The 25,300-nt window shown below is 48.1% G+C and overlaps 1 protein-coding gene across 2 annotated transcripts in view; it reads left to right on the forward strand.

The window, feature by feature from the left end:
• large1 (LARGE xylosyl- and glucuronyltransferase 1) overlaps positions 1–15,988 on the forward strand; it is a 678,219-nt gene extending 662,231 nt beyond the window's left edge. For both annotated transcript variants that reach the window (XM_072484258.1, XM_072484259.1), the window contains exons 12-15: positions 487–765; positions 6,128–6,274; positions 7,948–8,143; positions 12,236–15,988. In XM_072484258.1, the coding sequence (XP_072340359.1) occupies positions 487–765; positions 6,128–6,274; positions 7,948–8,143; positions 12,236–12,433 (820 nt within the window). In that variant the 3' untranslated portion in view covers positions 12,434–15,988. The remainder of the gene's footprint in view (positions 1–486; positions 766–6,127; positions 6,275–7,947; positions 8,144–12,235) is intronic.
• The last annotated feature ends 9,312 nt before the right edge of the window (positions 15,989–25,300 follow it).

Below are 25,300 nucleotides of genomic sequence, written 5' to 3' on the forward strand. Positions count from 1 at the left end.
CCCTTTCAATACATTCATATTCTGTATTGCCTAATCAGGGGAATATTTTGCCTTCAATTCCATAGAATCCCTACAGAGCAGCCCATCGTATCGGCACCTATTCTCTGAAAGAACACTCTACCTAGGCCCCCGCCCTATCCCTGTAACACCACTTAATCTACACATCTTTAGACATAAGGGGCCAATTTAGCATGGCCAGCCCACCTAATCTGCACATCTTTGGACTGTGGGAAACTGGAGCACCCAGAGGAAACCCACGCAGATACTGGGAGAAAGTGCAAACTCCACACAGAGTGTCACCCAAGGCTGGAATTGAACCCGGGTCCCTGGCGCTGTGAGGCAGCAATGCTAACCACTGTGCTGCCTAGCCGCCCATACAACTAATTGTACAACTTGTTGTGTTAGCCCTGATATCCCTTGCAAGTTCCTTATCATATTCTCGTATTACCGACTGCTCATTGTTGATTATCTTTGCTCTTCCCTCAGGCTGCAGATGTTGGAGGCAATCTGTAAGCACTGGGAGGGCCCAATCAGTCTTGCGCTCTATCTGTCTGATGCTGAGGCCCAGCAGTTCCTCCGCTACGCCCAGGGCTCTGAGGTTCTGATGAGCAGAAGCAACGTTGGCTATCACATCGTCTACAAGGAAGGACAATTCTACCCTGTCAATATGCTGCGGAACATAGCGATGAAACATGTCAACACACCCTACATGTTCCTGTCTGACATTGACTTCCTCCCTATGTATGGTCTCTATGAGTACCTGAGGTAATGAATGAGATGAAGTCGAGTATCCATGCAGGACAGGGTCACAGTTGCCACGATGACGCAAACTATAGACTGAATGGTGGCGACAGCAGTGAAAATGGTATTATATTTTGAGATGGATAGCAGACAGGAAGCAAAGAGTTGGAATAAATGAATATTTTTTCCGACTGGCAGACAGTGACTTGTGGGGTTCCACAGGAATCTGTGCTGGAACTCATCTGTTCACGTTTTATACTAATGTGAACTAGGGGCTGGTTTAGCACAGTGGGCTAAACATCTGGCTTGTAATGCAGAACAAGGCCAGCAGCGCCGGTTCAATTCCCGGCCTCCCCGAACAGGCGCCGGAATGTGGCGACTAGCGGCTTTTCACAGTAACTTCATTGAAGCCTACTTGTGACAATAAGCAATTATTATAATAATTATTATTATAATGATTTGGAAGAGGGAGTTAAAATGTATTATCTCCAAATTTGCAGATGATACAAAGTTGGGTGGGCGGGTGAGCTGTGAGGAGGATGCAGAGATGCTTCAGAGGGATTGGGACAGGCTGAGTGAGTGCATGGCAGATGCAACTTAGTGTGAATGAATGTGAGTTTATTCACTTCATTAGCAATAATAGGAAGACAGGTTGTTACTTGAATGGGTGTAAATTGAGAGACGTTTAGAAGAGTGAGAGGGGATCTCGTGGAAATTTATAAAATTGTCGCAGGATTTGACAGGGTCGATTCAGGAAGAATGTTCCCGATGGTGGGGGAGTCCAGAACTAGGGGGTCATAGTTTGAGGATAAGGGGTAAATCTTTTAGGACTGAGGTGAGGAGAAATTTCTTCACCCAGAGCGTGGTGAAACTGTGGACTTCACACCACAGAAAGTATTTGAGGCCAAAATGGTGTGTAATTTCAAGAAGTAATTAGATATAGCTCTTGGGGGCTAAAGGGATATGGGGGGAAGGCGGGATCAGGGTGTTGAACTTGATGATCGGCCATGATCAAAATGAATGGTGAAGCAGGTTCGAAGGGCTGAATGGCTGAACTCCTATTTTCTGTGTATGTTTCCATGTATAGAATGGTGTAGAGCAGTGAAGCTGGCCATTCAGCCCGACTGCCGCGTGCTAGTGTTTATGATCCACACAAGCCTCCTCCTGCCCCTCTTTATCTCACCCAATCAGCATGAACTTCCATTCCTTTCTCCCTTCTCTGTTTATCTCCCTTCTTCTGAAATGTAAGTCACCTCAACTCTGGTGAAAAGTCCTCGCATTCCAGCTACTCTTTGGGTAACAAGGTCTCTCCTGATTCCTGTTGGATTTATTGGCGAGTATCTTATATTTCAGGCACCTAGGTGGACACAGATTCAAACCCCACCCGGGCAGCTGGTGGAATTTAGATTCAGTTCATAAAACCTGGAGCCGAAAAGTCGCCACCGTCGATTATCGTAAAAATCCATCTGGTTCACTAACATGAGCCGTCCTTCCATGGTCTGGCCTACCTTCTCTGGTCTGGCCTACCTTCTCTGGTCTGGCCTACCTTCCCTGGTCTGGCCTACATTACCTGGTCTGGCCTACCTAACCTGGTCTGGCCTACCTTACCTGTTCTGGCCTACCTTACCTGGTCTGGCTTACCTTACCTGGTCTGGCCTACCTTATCTGGTCTGGCCTACATTACCTGGTCTGGCCTACCTGTAACTCCGGGCCCAAAGCAATGTGGTTGGTTCTGAACTGCCCTCTGAAATGGCCTAGCAAGCCACTCAGTTCAAGGGAAATTAGGTATAAGCAATAAATGCTGGCCCAGCCAGCGATGCCCACATTCAAGAACTACATCTCAATAGGACATACTAAGGAATTGCAGGTAGACAGGATGGTGTTGAGGTATTCGTTTCTGTTCACCCACAGGAATAGCATCAGCTGGACCTCCTCTCAACCCCATGCATCTTGACCCACCTATAACTCATTCACAGAATCTCAGAATCACAGAACAATACAGTGCAGAGGAGGCCCTTCAGCCCATTGAGTCTGCACCGACACACGAAAAACATCTGACCTACCAACCTAATCACATTTGCCAGCACTTGGCCCAAAGCCTTGAATGTTATCACGTGTCAATCATAGAATCATAAAATCCTTACAGTGCAGAAGGAGGCCATTTGGCCCTTCGGGTCTGCACTGCCCTCCAAAAGAGCACTCTACCAATGTCTACTCCCACAATGCCTGTAACCCCATAATTCAGGGGGCGATTCTCCGAGCGCCGGGCCGGAGAATCGCCGCAACTGCGCCACGACGCCCTGACGCCGGCTCGATGCTCCGTGGTGCGGAGAATCGGCGCCATTTGCGCCGGCACATTCGGCGCGGCGCGGGCCACTGGAATTGGCCCGATTCTCTGGCCCGGTTGGGCTGAGTGGCCGCGCCGATACGACAGAGTCCCGCCGGCGCCATTCACCCCTGGTCGCTGCCGGCAGGAACCCTGCGGGAACGGTCGAGGGGCGGCCTGTGTGGGGGGGGAGGGGGGGCTCCTTCACCGGGGGGAGAAGCCTCCGATGGGGCCTAGCCCACGATCGGGGCCCGCCAGTCGGCAGGCCGGCCTCTCTTCCCCCGGGCCTACTTTCTGGCGCGGCCGGCCCCTGAACACCGACCCCATGTTGGGTCGGGGCCGGTGCGCGTAAAAGTCCTCCGCGCATGCGCAGGTTGGCGCGGCGCCCATTTGGCGCCTCGTAAGGATCCTGGAGCGGCGTGAAGCGCTCCAGCGCTGTGCTGGCCCCCTGTGGGGGCCAGAATCCGTCGTACCCGGGCCCGGTTCGCCCCGTCGTGAAACGCGACGGTGTTCACAATGGCGCGAACACTTGGGCTGCATATTGGAGAATCGCCCCCCTAATCTGCACATTCCTAGACATTCAGGGGGAATTTATCATGGCCCAATCCACCTAACCCGCACACATTTGGACTGTAGGAGGAAACCGGAGCACCCGGAGGAAACCCACGCAGACATGGGGAGAACGTGCAGACTCCACACAGACAGTGACCCAAGCCGGGAATCGAACTTGGGACCCTGGAGCTGTGAGGCAGAAGTGCTAGCCACTGTGCAGCCCCATCAAGTGGACATCCAGTTACTTTTTTACAGGATGTAAGGCAACCCGCCTCTACCACCCTCCCAGGCAGTGCATTTCAGACCGCCACCACCCTCTGGGCAAAAAAGATTTTCCTCAAATCCACCCTAAACCTCCTGCCCCTCACCTTGAACCTGTGTCCCCTCGTGACTGACCCGTCAACTGCCCCTCATAACCTTGTACTCCTCAATCAGGTCACCCCTCAGTCTTCTCTCCTCCAGCGAAAACAACACAAGCCTATCCAACATCTCTTCATAATTTAAATGTTCCGTCCCAGGCAGAATCCTGGTGAATCACTGCTGCACCCCCTCCAGTGCAACCACATCCTTCCTGTAAGTATGGCCACCAGAATTGCACACAGTACTCCAGCTGTGGCTTCACCAAAGTTCTATACATGCCCTCCCTGCTTTTGTAATCTATGCTCAGTTGATAAATCAAGTGTCCCATATGCCTTTTTCACCACCCCATTAACCTGCCCTCAGAGACCTTTGGACAAACACGCCAAGGTCCCTTTGTTCCTCGGAACTTCCCAGTGTTATGCTAGGTTGAATACGTCATTGTCAAATTTTTCCCTCCAAAGTCTATCACCTCACACTCTTCAGGGTTAAATTCTATCTGCCACTTATCTGCCCATTTGACCATCCCGTCTATATCTTCCTGTAAACCAAGACACTCAACCTCACTGTTAACCACCCGGCCAATCCTTGTGTCATCCTCAAACATACTGATCCTACCCCCCACATAGTCATCTATGTAGTTTATATAAATGACGAATAATAAGGGGCCCAGCACAGATCCCTGTGGTACGCCCCTGGACACTGGCTTCCTGGGTCTCCGAACTCTTGCCCCCTCTCAATCCTCCCTTCCTCAGAGGTTTTCAAGAACGGAATTTGGAATTATTGGCTGCCTCTCCTTCCTTGGTGATTTTTACACTGAACCCATTTACTGTTTGAAACCCCGGGGACACCCTGCTATTTTTGATCAAATTGTAATTTGGGAAAGTCTTTTGAAACGGCAGTGGGGTTTTGAATGGAATTTCATAATCGGCCGTCGGGCAGAGAATCTTTCTGACGGCAAAATCGTTTCCTCCGCCCCCTCCGAAATGGTGTCATCGCGTCGCGCCGCACGCTGTTGGGACAGCGTTCGCGCGTCACCCGATGCTCCCCCCCCCGACGTGCCGTGTTCCCGACCGCGCGGTTGACGTGTGGTTTCTACGTTGGGAACCCGACGTGGCGGCTGTGGACTGTGTCCAGGGCCGCCACAGTCGGGCGGGAGCTGTGCTGCTCGCCGGAGGGGTTTCCACGAGTGGCCAGGGGAGCACTATCTGACAGGCCAGGTCCACACTCGGCCGACGCCATGTTGTACGGCGCAACCGCTGCAGGTCGTCGCTGTGCGCCTGCGCGGCCACAGACCTGGCCATTCTCCAGACGTTTATATCGTCGGAACCGGGATTTTACGGTCGCAGGACCGGTGACGGGTCAGCGCTGATTTTTTTGACGTAAAATGCCACAGATCCTCCGCACTTAAGCCCAAAAACGGTGAACCCAGCCCAGTGACGACATTCTGCTGAGTGGTTCTGTTCAGTGGCTCAGCACCACCATCTGCAGGAATATGCCACTACTGCAACTTCCCTCTCTCCCCCTTGCTCCCTGTCTCCTTCTTTCCCCCATTCCCCTTCTCTCTCCCTCTGTCCCCCATGTTCCCTCTGTGTCCCTCTCTCCCCCATTCCCCTTCTGTCTCCCTCTGTCCTGTGGCCTCTCCATCTCCCACCATGTCCCCTCTGTCTCTCTCCCCCATACCCCCTCTGTAACCTCTCTCCCCCATGCCCCCTCTGTCTGTCTCCTCTCTCCCCCTTGCCCCCTCTTTCTGTCTCCTCTCTCCCCCATGCCCCCTCTGTCTGTCTCCTCTCTCCCCCATGCCCCCTCTGTCTGTCTCCTCTCTTCCCCATGCCCCTCTGTCTGTCTCCTCTCTCCCCCATGCCCCCTCTGTCTCCTCTCTCCCCCATGCCCCTCTGTCTGTCTCCTCTCTCCCCCATGCCCCCTCTGTCTGTCTCCTCTCTCCCCCATGCCCCCTCTGTCTGTCTCCTCTCTCCCCCATGCCCCCTCTGTCTGTCTCCTCTCTCCCCCATGCCCCCTCTGTCTGTCTCCTCTCTCCCCCATGCCCCCTCTGTCTGTCTCCTCTCCCCCTTCTCATACACAGTACTCTGGATCATATTGTGTGATATGAATTATTTTCAGTTCTGAAGACTGTGTGTCCTTCTCTTGCAGGAAGTCTGTTGTCCAGCTTGACATGACTAATACAAAGAAAGCTCTAATTGTGCCAGCGTTTGAGACTCTTCGCTATCGCCTGTCCTTCCCAAAATCTAAAGCGGAGTTATTGTCCATGTTAGACATGGGAACGCTCTTCACCTTTAGGTAATAATTGAACAGGTTAGATTTTTATACCTATAACACATTTTAAATGGTAAGTATGTAATATAATGTGCTAATATGCATTTTGGATTATATTTGATTTCAGCCAGACCATCAGCACTTGGCCTCAGTTACTGGGCTAGGGAGGGTAAAAATCAACTCCAGTTTCCAGTACCTGACATATGCAAAATGACTGCTATTGGAAAGTAGTCAGACTTCCAGTGAGGACCAATTCAGATCTGGCTACGATGCCTCAGCAGTCAAACAGCCCCACAGTAGTCGCTGTCAGTGATCACACTTTGAGATCTGCCAGAGGAGAGGCAGATGCCTGGTGTACCAAACGTACCCTTTCATGAGGGAAGGAAGCCACCCAACTGGGGCTCATAAAACTGAGCATAAAAGCCGGCCCAAGCAGAGGCCGCAATGTTGGTTGTCCCAACGGAGACTGCGATGTAGTTACTGCTGTGGGCAGTCTTTACGTTAAAGTAAAATAAATCTTTACCATTCCTACCTCTGGCTTCCTTGGTCACTAGAGTGGCATAGGGGGCAGCATTGTAGCACAAGTGGCTAGCACAGTTGCTTCACAGCTCCATGGTCCCAGGTTCGATTCCCTGCTGGGTCACTGTCTGTGCGGAATCTGCACATTCTCCCCGTGTCTGCGTGGGTTTCCTCCGGGTGCTCCGGTTTCCTCCCACGGTCCAAAGATGTGCAGGTTAGGTGGATTGGCCATGCTAAATTGCCCTTAGTGTCCAAAATTGTTAGGTGGGGTTATTGGGTTATGGGGATAGGGTGGAAGTGAGGGCTTAAGTGGGTCGGTGCAGACTCGATGGGCCGAATGGCCTCCTTCTGCTCTGTATGTTCTATGTTCTATACCAGAAAATGATTTGTTGTTAATAGATGATCCCAAATGAATAGACCTAACTAGTAACTGCACCTCCACTTGCAACCTTTCCTTTGCTAACCGAATTAAAATCAGAAAGGGGATTCCTCAAGGCCACATGCTCTCTATGTAACAGACTTTAGAAAGAACCCCCCCTTCCTCATCTCCAGCAGCTACATGAGTTTGATGGTGCAGTTTGTTGGGTTGAGGTTTCTCAGTCCATTCCTCTCAAAACGTCCCATGTTTAAAATGAGCTGTTACTTGAGTCGGCGTTAAAGCATTAACCATTTCCTCTTGACATTTATTTTGGGATGTAACAGCTGTGCATTCTCTCTCGTTCGGACCTCATTAAGGTTCAGCCAATGCGAGAAGAAACGTAAATAAATGGTATCTTGTTAATGCACATTTGAACCCGCGTCTAATCCCGTCTAATCCCCTCTGAGTGATGTGAGGGTCACAGTTTATGACGACAGTTAGAATACAGCCACAATACACGGTAAAAGGAGTATTCTTGTTATATAATTGAATTCTCTCATGGCTTTACCTCATTATACTGGCCATTTATGTATACCAGGTAAATCCCATATATATACTGAGGGATGTGGGGGCAGGTAGATGGAGCTAGGGAACAGATCAGGCATGATCTCATTAAATGGCGGGACAGGCTCGAGGGGCTGAATGGCCTACTCCTTTTCCTATATGTCTCCATCCGCACAAACACGCCCGCTGTGATCACTGAGGAGTGTAGCCTGCATAGGGAAGAGCTGCGACTCACTGTCCGTCTTCTGCACCGCAGGTATCATGTTTGGACCAAGGGTCACGCTCCAACGAACTTTGCCAAGTGGCGGACGGCCACCACCCCCTATCACGTCAACTGGGAGGCGGACTTTGAGCCTTACGTTGTAGTAAGGCGCGACTGCCCGGAGTACGACAGGAGGTTCGTTGGGTTTGGCTGGAACAAAGTAGCACATGTCATGGAGCTGGATGCACAGGTACCTGAATCCATCTCATTTCGGCATCCTTAGACAAAGGGAGTCGTTTCAGCCTGTACTGTCACCTGTCTTATTTATTGCACTAAACGCTTTACAAAATGGGGGAAATCACTCTTTTACTGATATACTCTAATGCGCAGTATGCTTCTGGTGTGATTCCATTGATCTATCATTCCAAATTGCTCCCATCACTGTCACCACCAGTTTGAACCCGATATTTCACCTGAAAGTTCCATACTAGTAAAATGAAGCAGTGAGATGCTTGGCTTGTCCGATTAGAGTGCGAGATTTCTCGGGGTGTAACTCTGTTGGAGGCTTGTTAATTCATTCCCTGATCAGTACCTGTCATCCTACTTCTGAATGCTTTCTCGCGACACAGCTCAAACTGACAAAACGCAGAAAATAACATGGATTAAAAGGGCAAGAGATTAATCTTTGTAGGTCCAATGACACGAAGTGGTGAAATCATCGGGTAGTTTGGATCTTATAACGTTTGTCTCCAACTAGAACTTTCAGGCTGTAGAATTCTCTCTGGGGCGTCACTTTCACCAGACTGGCTCTTAGCCTTGCTGCGATAACATTAGAATTCTTCACCTGAGGATTTTAAACATTCCCGTCTTCCTGAAAGTGGTGTTGGACTAGATCCTAACATAGGTTAAACTGACTGCAGAGAGAAAGGTCTTTAAACACAGGCCATCAGTTGAGAGGAATCAGATTAATCTCCCCAGCCTTGTAATCAGAAGTGAAATTTTCACAGGTCAGGCTAAAAAGTGTTAGCTGACGGTTTTCACAGAACTGCTTGCAATCTTTTAATCAGAGATAAAATGTCACAGGCCTGGCTGGAAAGAGAGAGTGTTTTAAACCTGCTTCTAGCTGCTCTCGATTTCTAAGCAGCACTGAAACTTAGCTCTGAAAAATGGAGCCTGTCTGTGTTTTAAGAACATTCTGGAACCAGGTCCCAATTCGAATAGGGAGCCCGTCAGAGACTTGGATTTCAAAAGAACCAAGTCCATCAAAATGGCATCACGGGACCCAGCCACATAGCACACGGGATTGAGGGGTGCGCCTGGGCCAGTTCAAACTGGAAGCTTTCGGTGGAGCTGGGGGGAGGTTTCAAAAGTCTGCGGTTTATAAGCAGCCAGCAAAACAGGAATATAAAAAGGAAACCAGGATCAGACAGGGATTTAAAAGAGGTTCCTTACAATAGTGTCACGGGATCTTCCACACCTACATGGGAGGGCCAAATGCAGGCTTGGTTTTTTTTAAAAATATAAATTTAATGTATCCAATTCATTTTTTCCAATTAAGGGGCAATTGTAGTGTGGCCAATCCACCTCGCCTGCACATCTTTGGGTTGCGAAACCCACGCAAACACGGGGAGAATGTGTAAACTCCACACCCACAGTGACCCAGAGCCGGGATCGAACCTGGGACCTCGGCGCCGTGAGGCAACTGTGCTAGCCACTTGCGCCACCGTGCTGCCAGCCTTGGTTTAATGTCCCATCTGAAGGACAGCACCTCCGGTGGTGCATTTGAGTGAAAGACCTGCATTTTTATAGCACCTTTCATGAACTCAGGAAGTTCAGCCTCGTTTCACGGCCAATTAAGTTCTTTTTGGGAATGTGGCCAGTGCAGCAATGGAGGAGACGCTGCAGCCACTGTGTGCACAGCATTCTGTAAGCGACATTGAGATAACGAGCAGATCATTTATTTTACTGTTGCTTCCTGAGGGATACATATTGACCAGGACACCGGAGATAATTCCCCAGCTCATCTTTGAATTAGTGTCACAGGACCTTTTAATATCCATCCGTAATTGTAATGGTACTGCTGGTGTGGTTTTTTTTTTTTTTAGAAAATTCAGCGGACATAGGTTAAAAATATCACCTTGCTTCTCTTCATTACCTATTACTGAGATCCTAATGAAGTCACTTCTCAAGGGCAATTAAATTCTTTGATTAATAAAGGTCCAAAGCCAATACATAAATATCTAGTGCCTTGTCCTTGTTAAAAGGACGCAAAATTATAATTTAAACTTTAAATTTCATTCAGAATTCCAAAATATATAGTTTTGCTGAGGAAAGGACTTTGTTAATATTGAACGGCACCTCTGTAAAGCTCTTGTGGTGCGTTTGGTGAACAGTGACGGTCTATGTAGTGTAGAACCTTGAAGCCCTGATAAGCTCAACAGGCTGTGGCAGCGTAGTGGTTAGGAGGCTTCCATTTTAACTTTGTAGGTCTCGGGCATGCAGTGTTCCGACTGCTGAACGCTGTCCACTGACTCCTGTGAATGTACAAAAACATCAGGGGAGCTCGGGATGTGTCTCGGCTGTCCTGCATTCTGTCACCAGTTGGCATGCCGACATTCTGAGGTTTTGTTTAAAGACTGTCTGAATGGTTGAAGAGGCTGAGAGGAGAGGAGCAAAAGGTGGGGTGTGGGAGTAGTGGGGGGAGATTCACGAGCTTTGAGTCTGTAACCTTGGATTATGAGGCAGCTGATTTGCTGTTAACAACATTCAGCACAATGGGTATTTCTGATGCCTGAAGGCCCGAGTGACTTCTGTCCAACTATCTCTTGAGTTGTGTTCGAGAGTCGATCCTAACTCCAGTCTCCCACTTGAGTTGGTTTTCCATTGCCTTCCTCACTGTTTATAATCTCCTCTGGGAGAGGCTACAACCAAGGCTAAAGAAGCCCAGCTCTCCTTAACGTAGGGGGTCCCTGGCACCCGTCAGCGATGCCTACTGTTATAACCCACACAGGTTTTACAGGACAGGGTTGATTAACTACCTCATGGATCTTGCAGAATACAAACTCCCCCGATTAGAGGGTGGGGGACCTTTATCAATGTTCGCTTTGTATAAATAGAGCCGACCAGTCAGGCACCGACTAGCGAAGACCCAGTAGGGAACTACTGGAGCTGTGAATAATAGTAATTGTAAAATAAAGTAAGTTTTTAGGAACATAGGAACTAGATCATGGCTGATCTCTTCCTGGTCTCAAATCCACCTCCCTACCTGTTCACCCTATCCTATTGACCCATTTTTAAAAATCAGAAATATATCTACCTCCTTCTTGAAACCATTTAATGACTCAGATTCCACCGCACTATGGGGCAGCGAGTTCCACAAATTCACCACCCTCTGCGAGAAGTAGTCCCTCCTCATCTCAGTTTTAAATCTACCGCCTCTCAACCTATATTTGTGACCCTCTAGGTTGCCCTACAAGGGGGAAAATTTGATCTACGTTTATTTTATCAATCCCTTTTAGCATTTTATATACCTCAAACAGATCCCCTCCCATCCTTCTAAACTCCAGCGAGTATGAACCCTAACTGTTTAAACTCTCCTCACACGTCAACCCTTTCATCCCCAGAATCAATCTGGTGAACCTCCTCTGGATTGCTTCCAATGCCACCCCATCCTTCCTCAAATAAGGAGACCAAAACTGTACACAATACTCCAGATGTGGTCTCACCAGCACCCTATACAATTGCAACAACACTTCTCTACTTTTATACTCCAGTCCTTTTGCAATAAACGCGAACATTCCATTTGCCTTTTTAATTAAATGCTGTACCTGCGTACTGACTTTCTGAGATTCATGAACTAAGACACCCAGATCCCTCTGCCCAAATGCATTTTGAATATGATTTCCATTTCAATAATTTGCCTTTCTGTTTTTTTCGGTCAAAATGGATAACCTCACACTTACCTACATTAAACTCCATCTGCCAACTTTTGGCCCAATCTCCGTCTGTAAACTCATTATCTCCTCTTCACTGCCTGATTTTCCACCTATTTGTTTTCGACTTTCGACCTCATCACAATATGCGGAGTGGGTCTGTCTCGATAGACATGGGCTGATTGTCCAATTCTGGACGTGGGAATACTAACCCTGGATGTGTCACGCAGCATCTGGGCACTCCATTCTCGTCTCCCCTCATCAGACTATCGAGGAGAGGGTTCAAACCCTCCCATCTCCTGTCCCAGAGAATGTTAAGATCACAAATAAGTCAAAAGCTCATTCCTCCAGTTGTCTGTACATATCTAACAGGGTGTTCTCCACCTACCTCTCTCTTTGTGTTGTTGCAGGAATATGAGTTTATCGTCCTTCCCAATGCTTACATGATCCACATGCCTCACGCCCCCAGCTTTGACATCACCAAATTCCGCTCGAACAAGCAATATCGAATTTGCCTGAAGACGCTGAAGGAGGAGTTCCAGCAGGACATGTCACGCCGCTACGGATTTGCGGCACTCAAATACCTGACTGCGGAAAATAACAGCTGAGACCCTGGACTGCCCTCGGCCGACTTCACTTAAAACACTGCGAGGAGTGAAATGGGGGCTGTGTTCAGCCAGTCATGCAAAAATGGAAACCAAAATTTACGTGTGTACCCGCCAACTGTCAGGATTTGGGTGGAAGAGTCATACTCACAAGAGCTTACATTGAGTCCTCCAAGGCACTGTTACAGTATTCCTATCGTTTGCTTGTTAAGGCCTCTCTGCCCCATCTTATTGCCTTGCCCTTAAGGCAGGTCACTAATGGCCTTGCAGCCCCTTTGAGATGGGAGGGTGGGATGGTCCAGGCTTTAGCGCAACAGGTGCCCCCACAATGTTGCTCCTTGATTATTCAGAGGGGCTCCACCCTTGACTGCCCTCCTTCAGGAGCTTAACACTCAGTTGTTGCGGCGGCCCAGCAAACCCACAAGAAACACAAATGGCAGGGCCCAGTATATATCACCAGTAATAGCAGTGCTGTCCCTGGGCTGGTGTAACCTAGCAACTAGCATCGACGACCCGACTCTGGTGTTAATTTTCCTTGGCCATCTTTTGCCGGTGTCAGGGGGTGTTCCCACACCACATCCTGAATTCCCAGCTGCCTCGAGCCAGTTCAAGAGCCCAGCCTGGCCCTGTCACCTTTTGCTTGGAAAAGCAACGTCAACACTCTCGGGGTGTTGGGAGACAACGGGCAGCCAAAATCCCTCTCCATCCGAAACTTAAAATATCCATATATCTCGGTCGAACCAAAGCCAAATTTCGCCGACGTTGCAGATCTGAAATAAAAGCAGGAAATGCTGAAAATGCTCAGCAGGTCTGGCAGCATCTGTGGAGGGAGGAGCTGAGTTAATGTTTTGTGGGGGAGGCGGCCCTGCCGAGGGGGCCAGGGGTGGGCACGGCTAAGGGTGGGTTTTACCTCTTGAATCATTGCAGCTGGAAGTTGAATTTCCCAAGCAAGTGGCTGACGTTGCTTGGATTGAGTCAGAGACTCTGCGGCCCCCAAATAGCAGGGTTGGTTTTGACAATTCAAACCTAAAAATAATATGGCCGTGGAAATTGTCAACTTCTGTGAAAGGAAATGAAGGAGACCGTATCTCAGAATCACGTTCTGGGGTGTAACATCTTATTTAATTTGTCCGAGCCAGAACAGCATCCGCCTGTTCATCGAGGATGGGAGTTATTTGTGCTGCTGAGTTCACTACGGGTGAACTGGAATCAAAGAAATTAAAGCGACTGGGGGAACATTTCTTTTTTATAAATTTAAAGTATCCAATTTTTTTCCCCCAATTAAGGGGCAATTTAGCGTGTCCAATCCACCTACCCGGCACATCCTTTTGGGTTGTGGGGGTGAGACCCACGCAGACACGGGGATAATGTGCAACCTCCACACGGACAGTGACCCGGGACCGGGATCAAACCCCAGTCCTCAGCGCCGTGGAGCAGCAGTGCTAACCGCTGATCCCGAAAGCTCCCAATTTGGCTCTATTGACCAAATTTCTGAATTAAGGTGGTTGCTTAAATGTTCACCTGTTGACAGGTCTGAGGAGGAAGATTTCTCAACCTCGTCCTGGGGGCTTCCTATTTAAACCTTTCCAGTTAATGCCAAACTGTTTCTAAATTTCCTGACACACAGCGAGGCTGGGGTTGCAGCTGTCGAGTTGAAATCATGAAAGTCCGAGGACTACCCTTGGTGTTGAAGCCCAGGTCAAACTGACGGTGGAAAAATAGGCCACAATGGCATGATGTGCCCCCCCCCCCCCCCCCACTCTCTTTCAGGTTTGGGCAAGGTGGTAAATTCAGTTGATTGTCCATGATCTCTACGCAGGACTTGTGGTGATTCATTTCATTGAGCCCGAGGCAAATTCAGAACAAGGTGACCAGAGGCAGAGGGGGATCACCACTGGGGCAGGTTTCTAGTCAAGGTGATTGAGGTTGAGACACTAGGTTGATGCAAGGAACAATGGGATGCAGCAATGGGAAGATGTTCAGATTGATATTTGGGGAGAACGTGGTCACATGGGTTTGTTCATCCAAATCCAACTTGTGGTTCTCCTGAAGAAATCCACCAAATTGAGGGAGAATTCACCATCGTGCAAACTGCAGGCGACCTTTTGGAGGGAAGCCTGCCTGGCCAATTCTCACCTGCTCTGGTGAACCCCCCCCCTCTCCCCCCAACCCCAACTCACAATGGATAAATGTGGATGAAACCAGATGTTCTAGTGACTCACTGGCAAAAAGAGAAATCACCAATTCTTGGTGCCCACAAAATAATCTGATTGTACCTTTCAGGTATGCAAAAACATAAATATACCTTTCTTTAACACATTTTGTCCTCAGGGAGAGCACGATGGATGAACTGTAGACTAATTACTAGGTTATGTAAGCCTCAGGTTTCTTGGATCACAGCATTGTATTATATTGGACTGGACAATCACTGGAAGACTGCTGGATGACACAAAGCACCATTGAACTGCTTGAGAATCACTGGAGCATGAGTGTGAAGGATCTTTGGACCTCTGAGAATGCAATTGTTGGATCCTTTGGATTGTACGAAACACTGTTGGAGTGCGTCAATTGCCGGATTGTTAATGTTATTCCACCATGTGTGAGAACTTTCTGCAATTCTCACAGGCTGGCTGCAGGATTAGATAGGAAGGGATCGTTTGGCCTGTTTGAAACACTTATGGGGCGGGATTCTCCGGTCCCCCCCCCCCCCACTTGTCAATGGGATTTCCCATTGAAGTCACCCCACGCCACCGGGAAACTCGCCGGGGGGGGGGGGGGGGGGGGGGGGGGGTGATACACTAATCCCACCAGCCGGAGAATTCCGGCCCTCTGCTTCAATTGTTTAAACCCTTTGGAATGTTATTGAGCTAAATATATCACCACCATTGGGATTTTGAAGTGCTATTTTAAATAGTTTGGGGATTCTTTGCAGAGCTACTGAGCAATCTAGTGGAGTGATAGGAGGTTGGATTACTCAGCGTACCGTTGGAGAAGTATTGAACTCTGCAGGGGGTGCTGCTGGAACACTGTTGACTCCTTTGTCGCACAGATGTACTCCAACTAGAAGCGACATTGGAGGCTAGTTAGACAATTCGCACAGACAGGAACACGACTGCAGGAGAGTCAGACAGCTAGGAAAACCATCAGGGGATAGTTGGTAAGTTAGGAGCCCCTTTGGAGAAACGTCAGGCAGCTAGGAAGACCATTGAAGGATAGCGGACCTCTTGGAGTGCGACTGGATAACGCCTCGCTAGCTGGCAGTGTCATTGGAGGAGATTGGACAGGTAGGAGTACCATTGGAGGACAGTTAGACAGCGAAGACTACCCACCGGATGTTAGTTAGAGACATTGTGGAGTGCCGTTGGGGGACAACTGGAAGGCCTGCAAGACTGGGTGAGCTGTTTCCGATCATTGAACAACAAAGTTCACTCGTTACCACAATGGGCAGGACGACTGTTGAGAGAAACGGTCAGTCGGCATGAAGCAGAACTGTCTTCTGACTTTGGCATTGTGCAAGAGAGAGAATAATAAATAAAAATATTTTAAAAACCCATGAAACTTGTAGCCCTGTTCACCTTACTTCCTTGAATAAGACTTTGTTTGCGGCACATATTTTAATAACTGTTCATCAACCTTGAAGAGATCCAATGACCCAGCCTCCACTGCCCTCTATGGAAGAAAATTCCATAGACTAATGTCCCTCTTTCTATCCTAGATGAGAAGTCCCTCATTTTGAAACTGGGCCCCCTTTTTCTTGATTCCCCCAAGAAGGGAAATATTCTCTCAGCATCTACCCTGTCAAACCCCTTCAGAATCTTTTATGTCTCATTAAGATCACCTCTCGTTCTTCTAAATTCCAATGGGTCGAGGTCCATCCTGCTCAACCTTTCCTCACAGGACTACCTCTTCATCCCAGGAATCAGCTTAGAGAACCTTAATTCCCTGAACTACCTCTAGTGCAAGTATGTCCCTCCATAAATAAGAGACCCAAACTGTGCCCGAGTTGAGTTCACCAATACCCTGTTCGATTGTAGCGACATTTTCCTACTTCAATACGCCATCCCCTTACAATAAAGATTAACTTGCCATCTGCCTTCCTAATTACTTGCTGTACCTGCATGCTGACGTTTGCAATTCATCAACAAGGACACCCAGATCCCTCTGTACGCAGCTTTCTGCAATCTCCCTCCATTTAAATAATATTCTCCTTTTCTGTTATGGGCCAGGGTTTGGAGAATCCCAAAGTGTATCATGGAGTTCACCTGCCCCACAACTTTTAAGAGATTGTGGTATGGGGAGCACACGGCCCACTCTACAGGTATGGTACAGCAGAAATGGAAAAGTAATTTTTAAACAAAACAATGTTTATTCTATGAACTCAAGTTAACCTTTTTAAAACAAACAGTGAATATCTTAGCAACCATTAATTTAAAGATAACCCCTAAATAATACAACACTAAGTAATCCTTTAAGCTTTCTTTTTAACATCCAAAGGACTTAACAACCTTTAAACAGAAGCACATCAGGGTTTACATTCAATACTGAAAACATTTAAATTTCTGAATTCACCAAATGATCAAGAGATAGTCCTTCATGGCAGAGAGATCAACAATACAGCTGTTTTGGCTGACTTCAGCTGCAACACACTGCAAAAACGAAACCAAAAAGACAGACACACCCAAGCTTTTCTCAAAGTGAAACTAAAAAGCCGAACCAGAACTCAGCTCCACCCACACTCTGACATCACTACAGTAACATGAGCAGCTAAACATTTCTGAAAGCGACATTCTCATGACACCTCCCCCCAAGAAAAAAAAACCCATCAACTTCAAGATGGTTTCATTTTTCACCTTTTCACTATCCTTTAAGAAATGCACACAGTAAATATACTTTATCATTTAAAAAAAAAACAACACCCGCAAACAGGTGTAATAATATAGTCCATTTTTTTTTTGTTCTTCCGCCAACTGAAATCCTTCATGATTGATAGTCTCTTTGAACAAGAAGGTCTCTGCACGACCCGCCCATTTCTCTACACCTCGGCATTTTTCTTTAAAGTCAGATACTTTAGTTCAGTCTGATCACAGAGTCCATTGTAATTCTCCAACACAGGAGCATTGGTTATCACAGCTTTCAGGCAGTCAAATGCCTGTCGAAAGTCTGCTGTCCATTGAAATTTTCGACGTTTCGTAAGCAAGTCCATCAATGGAGCAACCATGCTACAAAACTTTTGCACAAATGTTCGATCAAATCCACTCCTGCCAAGAAATCACATTATTTCCCGTTGTCTTGAGGGTATCGGGAAATCCTCAAGGAAAGTGACTTGGGCTTTTCCAAATTCACTTTTGGCTAGGTTTATCACCAAACCCGCCTCCTGAAGTCAATCAAATAACTCCATCAGATGTTTTAACTGTTCTTTCCATGTCTGACTGAAAATTACCAGATCGTCGATGTATACCGCACAATTGGGTAATCCTGAAACAACTTTGTTAGTTAACCGTTAAAATGTGGCTGGGGCGTTTTTCATGCCAAATGGCGTAACTTTTGATTGGTATATACCATCTGGAGTCACAAAAGCTGAAATCTCCTTCGCCCTTTCGGATAAAGGTACCTGCCAGTAACCTTTAAGTAAATCCAGTTTGGAAATAAAATGTGATTGTCCCACTTTCTCAATGCAATCTCCAAACGTGGGATAGGATAAGAGTCCATTCTTGTAACTGCATTAACCTTTCTACAGTCCACACACAACCGTTGGGTAACCGTCTGATTTTGGTACCATCACTATTGGTGAGCTCCACTGGTAACAATACTAAAACTTTATCTCCACTGGCAAAACTACAAACTTTGGATTTCTTGTCCACGATCCGTTTCATCACATTTTGTGCAACTTTCAAATGTTGTCTAGCCAATTCACCTGCTCTATTTAATCGTTCCCTAAAATTTGACACGTAATCCAATAATGTAATTTCCGATTTCTCACTCCTCAATTTTTCCTTAATCAATTACCACCCCCATCCCGAACCCGAACTATCTCCCTCGCCACGGCTTGCCTACGAAGTTGACCTGCTTTCTACACATACTTATAGACAGCCCCCCTCACCCATCTCAGTTGGCGCACCGCTTTCTCCATTGACAGCAGCTTGAACCTCGCCTGCAACTCCTTCCTCTTTGCCAGGAGCCACGGATCCAGGTCCCCCGCGTACCTAGCATCTACCTCCATAATCTCTTCTATCAACCATTGCCATTCCTCTCTATCCACCTTAGCCTTAAATGCGATCACCTCCCCCCTCACCAATGCTTTCAGAGGCTTCCAAAACACCGACAGAGAGACCATACAATTGAACCCCACATACTCCTCAATCACCATTCCCATCCTATCACTGAAACGCCGGTCCTCCAACAACCCCACATCCATCCTCGACCTTAGCTTCTGCACCAACCCCTTCTCCAGTACCACGTCCATCCAATGTGCAGCATGATCCGAGGTCACAATTGCCAAATACTCTGCCCTCTTAACTCAACCAACAGCGCCTTCCCCACCTCAGAAATGTCAATCCTCAAGAACACAGGGAAAAAAACGAATACTCCCAATCCCTTGGGTGTAAAAGCCTCCATGGATCCAACCCCCCCCTCCCATCTCCCTCATAAGCCCACCAATGCCTTCGCCCCCTCCAACAGGGTCAGCGAGTGTGGCTAGGCCTATCCACCCACAGCTTCAGCGCTCTTTTCCAACCCCACCCCCCACAATCAACTTGTGAGTATCCAAATCCGGGATTACAGTCAGCGTTTTCTTCACAAATCCCGCATCATTCCAATTGGGGACTTCTATCCTTAGCTATGCCACCAACCTCCCCTCCAACACACCTGTTATGATCACGTACTTGACCCCCCTGATCCGCCACCACCTTCGCCATCTGGAACCTCACCCGCACACCCACCACAATCACCACCCCCGGGCCTTACTATCAAACCCTGAATGAAACACCTGGCTCACCCAGTCCTTCCTAAGCCTCATCTGGTCCTTCACTCTCAGATGGGTCTCTTGCAGCATCACCACATCGGCATTCAAAGTCTTTAAGTGCGCAAAAAACTCTTACTCTCGTCACCAGTCTCCCTAACCCCCTCACGTTCCACATCACCAATCTTACTGGGAGTCTCACACTCTCCCCACCCCTCCTATCTGCCATCACCATTACCCCAGGCCCCACCCATCCAGCCAGACCCACCCTATCCTTTTGTTACTGTCGACCCCCACCCCCCCTTCCACTTCCTCTTGCAAACACCTCACCCAGTATCGATTCCCTCCCCCCACCATTCACACCTCCCCGATCCATCAAAACTGCCCAGACCATGTTCCAATGCCCACAGCCCCTTCCCCCACCACACTCCCGTTCCTCAGCCAACCTTTGTTTGCTGGTGCAGCGACCCCTGCAAGAACCCCACCACGGCGGGCCGGGCCACCGTGGGGGCCCCCTGGAGTCGGATCCCCCCGCACCCCACCAGGACCGCTCCCGCACACTTACCTGCCAGGTCCTGCCGTGCGTGAGTTGAGCAATTCATGCTGGCGGGACTGGCCAAACCTTTACGGCCACTTGGCCCATTGGGGCCCGGAGAACCGCTGTCAATGGCCCCCGACCGGCATGGCGGGAATCCCATCGGCCCCCGAAAAACGGCGCCGGAGAATAGGGCAGCCGGCGACGGGACGGGATTCGTACCTCACCCTGGGGATTCTCTGACCCAGCACAGGGTCGGAGAATTCTGGCCAAAGTCTCTGGCAGGAGATAACCACCTACATGTCGTCAGCAGTAGTCCACGGTAAATATTACTCTAAATAGTCAATACAACAAAGCCGCATCCCGTACCCCACAAGCACTTGCATCACTCTGTGCAGAGATACAGCACCACATGCAGCCCAAAGTTCTCTAACACAAGCAGTCTGCTAAAAGGGATGAGTATACTTCGGAAGTCTTCCCTCGAAGACATTGTGGGAGGATAACCCCCTGATCTTTCATAGAATCCCTGCAGTGCAGCAGTAGGCCGTTCAGTCCATCGAGTGCACCGGCCCTCCGAAAGAGCACTCTAGCTAAACACACTCCCCCGCCCTATCCTCATAATTCTGAGCACTGATCATGGCCAATCTACCTAACCTGCACACCTTTGGACAGTGGGAGGAAGCTCGAGCACCCGGAGGAAACCCACACAGGCAGTCGCCTGAGGCCGGAATCGAACCCGGGTCCCTGGTGCTGTGAGGCAGCAGTGCCAACCACGATGCCACCTTGCTACTCAATCGACCAATTCCGGTTCATCATAATTTTCTCGAAGGAACAAAATATACCTCCATTCTCTCCTGACTAAATTTAGGTACTTCCTAAATTTTCACCAAATCGATAACTCTTCGCCAAATCCAAATCGAAATTTGGAGCGATTCTCTCTGTGTCAGACACATTTGATCAACTCAAGCTTGTGTAATCGGGCCTCGTGCTGCATTTTCACGTTTTTTATATCTTTTTCATCCCATTAATTTCTCTTTCAGTCACTCTTTCTTAGTTCTATTTCTTCTTCAATTCCGGCCCTTACTTCCTCGAACCCCAGGTGACCAGTCAATTCTTCAAAGGTCCTGTCCCTTTTAGCTTCGATCAGGTCCAGGCTCGGCTGCGGCCTGGAAATCATCTTTTCTCAACTGTTCGAAGTCTCTGGGAAACAGATTCTCCCTCAACAAAGGTTTGAGCCTCAAAAGGTACCCATGCCGATTCCTCATGAAATGTAACAAAACCAACTATGAAATCTTGTTTGTTTAGCTGCTGGGATATTGCAGTGAACCCGTTTTACTGTCTCCCAGTTTGATCTCCGACTCAAGACCCCAATTTTGTTACAATCCCGGTGGGGCAACCACAAGTCAAAGAAGCTTGGCATTCTAGGTGGCAGAGCAGACTGCATCTGCTCGGTCTAATGTCTTGCTTCAAAGTGCTAGTCAAGAACTCACATTTCCCCTCAGAATACTAATAACACTTGTGGCCTTTTAAGTTCTTGTCAAAGGAAATTTACTCCAACCACCACCACCACCAACCACCAAAGCTTCTCATCCGTCACTGTCCTTCAGCAAGACTGAACACCAAACGCAAAACTTTTCTAAACTCCAGAAAATGTAAGAGGTGATAAGACCACAAGACAGAGGAGCAGAATTAGACCACTCGGCCCATCAAGTCTGCTCTGCCATTAAATCAAGGCTGATATTTTCTCATCCCCTTTCTCCTGCCTTCCTCCCATCACCCGTGATCCCCTTATTAATCAAGAGCCCATCCATCTCTCTCTTAAAGACGCTCAGTGATTTGGCCTCCACAGCCTTCTGCGGCAAAGAGTTCCACAGATTCACCTCTGGCAGAAGAAATTCCTCCTCATCTCTGTTTTAAAGAATTGTCTGAGATTGTGTCCTCTGCTTCTAGATTTTCCTACCAGCGGAAACATCCTCTCCACATCCACTCTATCTAGGCCTCTCAGTATTCTGTAAGTTTCAATAAGATCCCCCCTCATCCTTCTAAACTCCAACGTGTACAGACCCAGAGTCCTCAACCGTTCCTCATATGACAAGTTCTTCATTCCAGGAACCATTCTTGTGAACCTCCTCTGGACCCTTTCCAAAGCCAGCACATCCTTCCTTAGATACGGGGCCCAAAACTGCTCACAATACTCCAAATGGGGTCTGGCCAGAGCCTTATACAGCCTCAGAAGTACATCCCTGGTTTTGCATTCGAGCCCTCTCGACATGAGTGCTAGCACTGCATTTGCCTTCCTAACTTCCGACTGAACTTGTTTTTGAAATGCATACAACTCTTAGAGGTCTTGACAGTGTAAGTGTTATGAGGCAGATTTCCCCTGGGTTGGAGAGTCTGGAACGAGAGGTCGTGGATAGGGAGTCGGCCATTTGCAGCTGAGATAAGGAGGAATGGGTTGGCAATTTCTCCCCAGGAGAGCTGAGGATTCTCAATCCTTGAGTCTAGTCAAGATTGAGATGGTTCAATTTTTATATAATAGGGAATATGGGGTAGACTGGAAAATGGAATTGTTATGGAAGTTAAGCCAAGACGTTTACTAATGCTGGAGCAGTCTCAAGAGGACCAATGGGCAATTCTACTCCTGACGTTCTTTCACTATGAGACAATCAACTGGTTTTAAGACCCCAACATGGGCAGATTTCCAGAGGCTCAAGAACTCCACTGTTTTTTTCATGGTGGCACAGTGGTTAGCACGGCTGCCTTTCAACAACAGGAACCCGGTTCAATTCCGGCCTTATGTGTCTGCGTGGGTTACCTCCGGGTGTTCCGGTTTCCTCCCACAGTCCAAAAATGCACAGATTAGGTGGATTGGCCATGCTAAATTGCCCCTTTGTGGTTGCGGGAATAGGGTGGGGGTATGGGCCTAGGGAGAGTGCTCTTTCAGAGGGCCGATGTAGACTTAATGGGTTGAATTTTTGGGTCGGTCTTCACAGTGGAAGACACAAATAACATGCCAGTGACTGATGGAAATGAGGCTATGACAGGTGAGGACCTTGAGAGGATTGTTATCATCAAGGAGGTAGTGATGGGCAAGCTAATGGGGCTAAAGGTAGACAAGACTCCTGGACCTGATGGAATGCATCCCAGAGTGCTAAAAGATGGCTAGGGAAATTGCAAATGCACTAGTGATAATTTACCAAAATTCACTAGACTCTGGGGTGGTCCCGGCGGATTGGAAATTAGCAAACGTGACACCACTGTTTAAAAAAGGAGGTTGGCAGAAAGCGGGTAATTATAAGCCAGTGAGCTTAACTTCGGTAGTAGGGAAGATGCTGGAATCTATCATCAAGGAAGAACTAGTGAGGCATCTGGATGGAAATTGTCCCATTGGGCAGACGCAGCATGGGTTCATAAAAGGCAGGTCGTGCCTAACTAATTTAGTAGAATTTTTTGAGGACATTAACAGTGCGGTAGATAACGTGGAGCCAATGGATGTGGTATATCTGGATTTCCAGAAAGCCTTTGACAAGGTGCCACACAAAAGGTTGCTGCATAAGATAAAGATGCATGGCATTAAGGGGAAAGTAGTAGCATGGATAGAGGATTGGTTAATTAATAGAAAGCAAAGAGTGGGGATTAATGGGTGTTTCTCTGGTTGGCAATCAGTAGCTAGTGGTGTCCCTCAGGGATCAGTGTTGGGCCCACAACTGTTCATAATTTACATAGATGATTTGGAGTTGGGGACCAATGGCAATGTGTCCAAGTTTGCAGACGACACTAAGATAAGTGGTAAAGCAAAAAGTGCAGAGGATACCGGAAGTCTGCAGAGGGATTTGGATAGGCTAAGTGAATGGGCTAGGGTCTGGCAGATGAAATACAATGTTCACAAATGTGAGGTTACCCATTTTGGTAGGAATAACAGCAAAAGGGATTACTATTTAAATGATGAAATATTAAAACATGCTGCTGTGCAGCGAGACCTGGGTGTGCTAGTGCATGAGACGCAAAAAGTTGGTTTACAGGTGCAACAGGTGATTAAGAAGGCAAATGGAATTTTGTCCTTCATTGCTAGAGGGAGTTTAAGACTAGGGAGGTTCTGCTGCAATTGTATCAGGTGTTAGTGAGGCCACACCTGGAGTATTGTGTTCAGTTTTGGTCTCCTTACTTGAGAAAGGATGTACTGGCACTGGAGGGTGTGCAGAGGAGATTCACTAGGTTAATCCCAGAGTTGAAGGGGTTGGATTACGAGGAGAGGTTCAGTAGACTGGGACTGTACTCGTTGGAATTTAGAAGGATGAGGGGGGATCTTATAGAAACATATAAGATTATGAAGGGAATAGATAGGATAGATGCAGGCAGGTTGTTTCCACTGGCGGGTGAAAGCAGAACTAGGGGGCATAGCCTCAAAATAAGGGGAAGTAGATTTAGGACTGAGTTTAGGAGGAACTTCCTCACCCAAAGGGCTGTGAATCTATGGAATTCCTTGCCCAGTGAAGCAGTAGAGGCTCCTTCATTAAATGTTTTTAAGATAAAGATAGATAGTTTTTTGAAGAATAAAGGGATTAAGGGTCATGGTGTTCGGGCCGGAAAGTGGAGCTGAGTCCACAAAAGATCAGCCATGATCTCATTGAATGGTGGAGCAGGCTCGAGGGGCCAGATGGCCTACTCCTGCTCCTAGTTCTTATGTTCTTATGAATGGCCTTTTTCCGCGCTGTAGGGAGTCTATGATTCTTCCTGCCATATTGCAATACCTCAAGCTGTTACAACAAGGCCTGTTTCCATCAGACCCACCACAGGCCAGTTGCCAAAAGTTGAACTTTGAGTGCATCGACCTATCATATGAGGTCTAACAGTTTGTGACAGAAATGGTCTCCTTGTCCACGTTGGCATGGCTCTCCATCCTCTGAACAGCATGAACACAGGTGCCGACTGCGGTCAAGCTGGCAGGTAATAATAATTATAATAATCCTTATTAATGTCACAAGTAAGCTTACATTAACACTGCAATGATGTTAGTGTGAAAATCCCCTAGTCGCCACGTTCTGGCGCCTGTTCGGGTACACTGAGGGAGAATTCGGACTGTCCAATTTACCGAACAAGCACGTCTTTTGGGACTTGTGGGAGGAAACCGGCGCACCCGGAGGAAACCCACGCAGACACGGGGAGAACGTGCAGACTCCGCACAGACAGTGACCCAAGCCAGGAATCGAACCTGCCGCTGTGTGGCAACAGTGCTAACCACTGTGCTACCGTGCCACCCATGAGACCAGCACTGCAAGATCATGTACAAGCTACCCAGGACAGTCAACATAGATTTGGTTCAAGACTCTCCTTGCTGAGGAGCAGCAGTTCTTTTAACCTCATTACATTCCCCATG

This window comes from Scyliorhinus torazame, chromosome 19, assembly GCF_047496885.1.
Source record: "Scyliorhinus torazame isolate Kashiwa2021f chromosome 19, sScyTor2.1, whole genome shotgun sequence".
In the NCBI taxonomy this organism is placed as follows: Eukaryota; Metazoa; Chordata; class Chondrichthyes; order Carcharhiniformes; family Scyliorhinidae; genus Scyliorhinus; species Scyliorhinus torazame.